General features: G+C 31.1%; 1 protein-coding gene across 1 annotated transcript; it reads right to left on the bottom strand.

Moving 5' to 3' along the window:
• Nucleotides 1–526: 526 nt before the first annotated feature.
• LOC126655384 (E3 ubiquitin-protein ligase WAVH1) lies at nucleotides 527–3211 on the bottom strand. The gene is made up of 2 exons (XM_050349549.2): nucleotides 2622–3211; nucleotides 527–2537 (listed from the first exon to the last, which is right to left on the bottom strand). Exons 1-2 carry the CDS (start codon nucleotides 2985–2987, stop codon nucleotides 780–782), a joined length of 2124 nt encoding a protein of 707 aa, XP_050205506.1. The 5' UTR covers nucleotides 2988–3211; the 3' UTR covers nucleotides 527–779.
• Between the last annotated feature and the right edge of the window lie 3931 nt (nucleotides 3212–7142).

Consider the following 7142-nt stretch of genomic DNA (forward strand, 5'->3'; position numbering starts at 1 on the left):
TATGCGATATTTTTATACATTAAACAATTCACATATTAAGATTATTAAAAGAGTCAAATATGATTGAAAGTAATCTGAATTCATCTAAATTCAAATCATATGATCAAATATATATATAGTGATCTAAATTGTGGTATTCGCTAAAAATTACGGTAGAACAGTTTATATATGTCTATACGATGAGTTTAATTTTACCAAAAATGATAAAAACGTGAACTATCAATCATTTATGTATTGGAGACTTCGTTAGCGATTTATCAAGCACACGCTGAAACAAATGAAAGCAAAGTACATTTTTTCAATATTTTTTTATGAACATATTATTTGAATGTTATGTGCAAACATGCTAAGAAATGATAAAAATGATTTTATTTATCAGAAAATTATGAGTTTTTATAGTAATGCATGACTTTTTAAGAGGTGGATGTTTTCCGATCCAATAAAAAGAAAATAAACAATTTTTTATTTAAACTTATTTTCATTATATTACCAACCGATTTTATGGAAAATTAAATAATCCTTAAAATGAAAAGGACAAAACAAAATGTGATCATAAATACTATCATATAAGAAGTTGGGTTCCATTTCATCTCACTCCTTTATCACTGCCGAAAGGACCTAGTCGTCCGGTACTGCTTGTCGCTATTATGTACTCGGGTCCACTCAATCATTTCTCATTCTTTTTCTTCAATTTTTTTTTATATAAATAATCTATTAAAAGTATTCTTTTTGTATTACATAATAAACAAAAATTTAAAATCTTTTTATACTAAAAAATTTCAAAATCTTGCATTTTCAAAGCCGTGTAAATCGCTGACCCTATTCATATGCTTCCTCATAATCGCCACCTTAGCCAATCTTTCTGCGGCTCTCCAAGCCGATGTCGGCGTAAGCGGCTCAAGCTTCTCTTCCACTTGTTGACCTTGACCACTCATCTGCCTTTGGCTCTGAGCCATCAGCTGTCTCTTCCTATGCAGCTCACCCAGCTCAGCCTCCAAGCTGCGTACGTGAACGTTAGCTGAGCCGTCACTCGACTGCATTAGCAAGGCTCGAGCCGATGATAATAAATGATGAGCTCCAGATAAATCATTATTATCTATTAGCCGACGAGATTCTGCTGCTGCTCTTGTGCTTACGTGGAGATCTCTCAGCCGTTGGATATTAGGTGAAGATGATCTAACGGCTTGAGGACGAGGTAGTGACAGTACTTGTTCTTTAGATAAGATTAGCTCTTGCGACGATGGATCTTTAAACGACGACCGCACGGTTAACACGTGGCGGGATCTGACAGAAGCCACATCCACTTTTAATTCTACGAGTAATTCTCTCTCTTCCTCGCCGTGTAAATCGCCTAACCTAATCGAACCGGGACTAAAAGCAACGGCTCGACTGGTTAGTGAATAAACGGCGGATACTGAACCGGATGAACCAAACCCGACTTGAAGCTTAACATCTTGAACCGAAACTTTTAATAATCCAGTTACAAACTTAGCTATGGAATCTTCATGTAGAGCGTGACTCAACGCGCTTGTATTTTCAAGGCTAATCGAGTGTACAGGGATTCCCAAGTGAGAAAAGCGCGTGGAGGATACTGCCATCATTGATGAACGCTTATGATTAAAGGAGTTCATGTGGGACCTGTCGTCTTGACCGTTGGATATGATGATGATGCTGGAAACCGGATTCTTAACTCGGCGATCTTCAATCACTTTCGCGGCCTTTTTAAGCGCGTCGTTTGCACTCATCCCTTGACTGGTAGTCCCAAGAGCGTCAACAAGCCTACGCGCTGATCGCCGACCATCCGCCGTCATCCTCCTTAACGGCAGCAGCCGTTTAGAATTCGCCGAAAACGCCACAACAGACAAACGATCATAAGAGTTAAGAGAAGATATAATTACACGCATCACGCGCTTCATCCTTTGTAACATCACACTTCCCATCCTCTCACTCACGTCTAAAACCGTCACCAAATCAATAGGCGGTCTACGCGCAGTCGTAGACGGCGGCGCTCTGACTCTAAGCACCACCACATGAGTCTGATAACCCCTGCCGGCAGTAACAACCGCAGATTCCGGTAACAAAGTGAATTCCAAATTTCTTTTAGCTTCAATAACTTGAGCTGGATTTACAAAGAAACCTTGAAATTCCTGAGCTGTTATGGAACTGTCGTTTTCATTACCAACTCCATCTTCTGCGACGTCGTTTTCAGGTATAGAATTGAAAAGAGAGCCCGGAGAAGGTGATAAAAGCGGCTCGTCGTCGTTATAGACACGCAAGTTCTTGATTTTATTAGAAGCAGCCACGTCAACATGAAGAAAATTTTCTTGATTTTGTTTCTTGATTTCTTGATTGCTTGAAATTAGAGGTAATTCTTTCCAATTTGCGTTGCAGACCGGGCAGATAAGAAGGTGTTCTTGGTTCTTGTTTTTCCGGTGACTGGTAATGCACGGAAAATGAAACACGTGGCCACATTCCGCCGTGAAAATTGCCGTTCCTTGTCCAGTTTTCACGCTTTGCATACAGATTCCGCATTTACTCTGCAAAAATCAAATTATTACATACTTTTCCAAATTGACATTAGAATATAATTAAAGATAAAAATTAGTGTAATTAGTCGTTACCTTGGAGAGGCGGAGCGTGGCTTTGAGAAAAGAGAAGGTGGTGGTGGACGGGGATTTAGGAGAGGAGGGATTGGAGGAGAAATTGAAGAGAACTCGAGGACTGTTTGATTTCTTGCATTGGAGTTTTGGACTGTTAGGCAGTGACGACTGTGGTGGTGTAGCAGTGGTTTTACACCGGAGATTCGACAAAGGTGGCTGAGGTTGTAAACGCGGGGTTGATGGGTTAGAGAAAAACCCAAATTTTGAGCTGATTCTTGGGCTGTTGGCGGTGGTGGTGGTGTTCGACGGTTGTTTTTTATCAGCCTCCTCCGGTTGTTGTTGTTTGGGAATTGAAGTACAAAATGCTCTTCTCCAGCCAGTTACCATTGTTTGATGTTGTCTGTATGAATCTTGATTTTGTCTGAAAGAAATGGATTGAGCATGGAGAAGAAGATGAAACTATAAGCTGAAGAAAAATTAGAGAAGTTTTTTTTGATTTTGTTGAAATTTGTTTCTATTTGAGTTGTGAAGTAAATGTGGTGATTCTATATTTCGGTTTCATGGGTGCACGAAAGGAGATGGATTGGATTAGATTTAAAAGCTTTTACTGTATCTCCCAAAACTATTAATAATTGGTTGCTTTTTGTTAGTTTTATTATGTTTCTAAAAGAAAATTTGAAGGATCTCATTGGTAATTCGCACTATCCCAAAAGTATTATAAAGTCCTTGAATCTTTTAATTTTTTTAATTTTGAGTGTTAATATAACAATATTCATTTGTGTAAGTACTTGATAATTTATTATCTTTATAAAAATAAATTACATATGAACTCATTTTACAAAGAATTGAATTGCAAAATTCTCATTTCTCATTACGAGGAAAGAGTTTTTGCTGCTTTCTCATCAAGTTAAATTTTTCATATAATGAAAACTGAAATCGATGGTTTTATTGAACTTGCGGAACTAGAGTAAGGCGATGTGAAGCGGCTGTTTCGTTTTAGTTTCGAAATATTCAAAACCGATGAGTACCGAATAATTATATTATAAAGCAAATGAATAATTATTAAAAAAATCGAGTATACTTCTCATTCTGCTTCTGTTTTATGGTATAGGGATTTGCATGTGTAACTGGCAAGTGTAGGTCATAACCTACAGTAGCAAGTCAACGAATTGGCATAAGCCTTTTTCGGTAATAAAGTTTAAAATATTTGTAATGTTGGTAATTGGACAGTGTCTCATATCATGTTAGGTTTCACCGACCTGTCTTCTGCAGCACAAGCAAAACAACAAAAATGGTGAAATGATAAAGCCTAATCCAAAAATATCTCTGTTTATATTATAAATTTATAAAATCATCAATTTTGTTCTATCTTTAATTTGCAGTATTTATAGGTTTTTCTGATTTATAATCTCTCCCTCTTAAAATAAATTGAAATATAACTTCTATATTTGCACATAATTTAAAAAGATCCTTAATTGGAATTATGTGTCGAATATAAATATTATACTTAAACCTTTTCTAAGTGCAAAGAATTCCTATTTGAAAAAATAAATACAGTTACATCTGAAAATAAAAAATGAAATAAATTGACGATTTTAAAAATTCTACATGTAAATTAAAAAAATATCAAAAAATAAAATATTTTTGAACAATTAATCCAAATAATAATAAAATTGAAGACTGGTATAGAAATGGTGCAATTTATTCACACTTTCGCCACTTATCTTTATGTCTCACTTCATTTTCTCAAAGCAAATTAAAACTTTTATGTCTGTGTGATGTGATCTGTTGCTGTGAATTTCTTGCTCATCTCTATCCTACTGACATAGGGTTGGTTTGAGTACTGTAATTTTTGTTTGAAAGTGGAGTAAATGAAAGAGATACGTTCAGGATTTAGGTTTCACATGCTCATCTGACCATCATGCAATGTAAAATTAATAGGTTTTCTCATAATAAACCCTCAATTTTTTATTTTTATTTGAAAATCAAAATTGCATTAATCAAAGAACTGAAACGGTTACAAGTTCATTGACCGGAAAGGAACATTTCCGTCAAATATGCAGTCTTTACCAAAAAAGATACCCCACTTAGCTAAAACGTGAGCAACTTGATTACACGATCAGCTTTCGTAGCGAAAATTCACTTCTCATAATAAACCCTCAATTTTGATTTAATAGTTTTGTTATCAATAGTCATATATTGTTATTGCTGTGTCAGATAATATCAACAATTATTATTATGATTTTTTTAGAAAATTACTCATTTATTATGGTTTTTTTTTAATAATTAGGGACAAAATATTTGGCATTTTGTAGGAAAAATTAATCCTGCAATTTTAATAAAAATATAATGCGCATATCATTTGAATCACAACTTATTAATAAATTATTGAATTATACACCAGTAAATTGTTTTTGATAAAAATATATTGCACATATAAGTTTAAATTTTTAATGAATTACTAAATTATACACTAATAAATTATATTGCATGTATCATTTGATAGAATTATATTGCGAATACTAGTTTTTTTTACGATTGTTCCCTCTTAAATTACAAAAAATATAAAATTAATATGCATGAATATTGACAATTTTTATAATGGTGCATCTTATTGCTGTATTATTTGATTTTTCTTTATGTGGTATTTTCACTATATTTAAAAAGATTTTTCTTTATGTGGTATTTTAACTATATTTAAAAAGATTTTTCATAAATAGGTACATATTCAATTATAAATTGTAGCGTGCTTTATAAATAAAATTTAAATTTAAAATCAGAAAAAATTAATTACCAATTTTCATATTTTGATAATGATAAAATATTTTTTGTTGAAAAAATTGTTGATGTAAAACACTAATGTAAACAATGTTCAAACGGTCAAAGGAAATACTCCATCAAAGGAGTATTATTTTTCAAATATATAATTATAGTGTCATAATATTCTAATCAATCAAATAAAATTATTAAAATATGTTTCTTTTGGTAAGTTGCACCAAAAATGATAGATTAAACACAAATTATTAAAATAATTTAGTTTAGTTAACCAACATAATATTGTTTTGGTATAATATTTTAATTGATATTAATTTTTGTCTATAGAATATTTTTAAGTCTATTTATTTTACCTCTCCAGTTAATATATTTCATTAAATTTTGCAATAATTACTAAAATATTTAATATAACATAAAACAATAAGAAATCGAATATTATTTGTGTGATTTTTTTTAAATATTAGTACAATAATTTTGATTGGATTGAAATAGAATGAGTAGATTCAAATATTAATTAGATTGGCATCTTAAAGAAGAAGAAGAAAAGACCTAAACAGATCCCAACTACTCACTAGGGTCCTTGAGAAAGCAATGACTAAGCTATTTGACCAGGAATACAATTATTTTGAACACATCAATCCCTAGGGAATGAAAAAGCTCAGAAATTGGAATTTGATCAATTACAGTGTCAGGCCTCACAAATTAATTGAGTTACGTTCCAACCGAATCAATTCAGTTCAATCAATGATATTAATAGAACCACCCAGCAACCCTTTGCCATTTCGTTTTGGAGTAATGCTATTTAATCCCATTTAATTTATGTACTTTGATGTGCCAACAAACGAGTGGATTAATTTAAAGTGAAAAAACGAGGTATATATTTTTGAATAAAATTTGAGTAAATAAAAAAATGCCACGTAAATCTGTACAATGATTAAACTAGATGTTTAAACTTTAAATAGCATGTTTTTTGATTTTGGTTCACTATGGTATGAACACTTTATAGATATGTATGGGATCCTTAATTTGTATGTATTGAGGATTTGAGGTTTTATATTTTTAATTTTATATTTTGTTAAAAATATATTACGGTTAAAAAAACTGATTAAATTACTTAATTTCAATAAAAATTAAAGTGTAGAAACTAAATTTTAAGAAAATTAATATAAAAAATGAACCACTTTATTTTATTACGAAAGAATTTAAAATTTATAAAATTACAAATATAGACTCAATCTTAATAAATTAGTGGATAAACACAATTTTAAAAAGTAAGATAAATGTTTTCTTTGTATATTGCAATACTAAAAACCATCGAAGCTCGAGATTTTTTTATCTCTATTTATCCCTATATATATAAAAAAATAAACAATATCAAACTTGGTTATTTTTTGTTATCAAAAAGAAAAATTCTTGGTTATTTTCATCATTTAGTCCCTTAAATTTGTCAATAAATCAAATGTATTAATTTTATTAACAGCTGTTAGGGTGCTAATTGAACAAAAAATAGCTTAATTGATTAAAATTTGAACTAACTATCTAAATTTTACACATTTAAGGAACTATTTGATTAAAAAATAAATTTCAATGTTACTTGTCCGTCGGTCTAAATTATAATATAGGTCTATAATTAAATTAAGATACAATTTTTCAATAAGAAAAAGAAAATAATCTTTTATGATAATAGTGTAGATATCTTAACATATCATCCTGGTTTGGTATGATATTACTAAAAAAACAATTAAAAATATCAACTTTTTTTATTTT

The sequence above is a fragment of the Mercurialis annua genome, linkage group LG7 (assembly GCF_937616625.2).
Source record: "Mercurialis annua linkage group LG7, ddMerAnnu1.2, whole genome shotgun sequence".
NCBI lineage: Eukaryota > Viridiplantae > Streptophyta > Magnoliopsida > Malpighiales > Euphorbiaceae > Mercurialis > Mercurialis annua.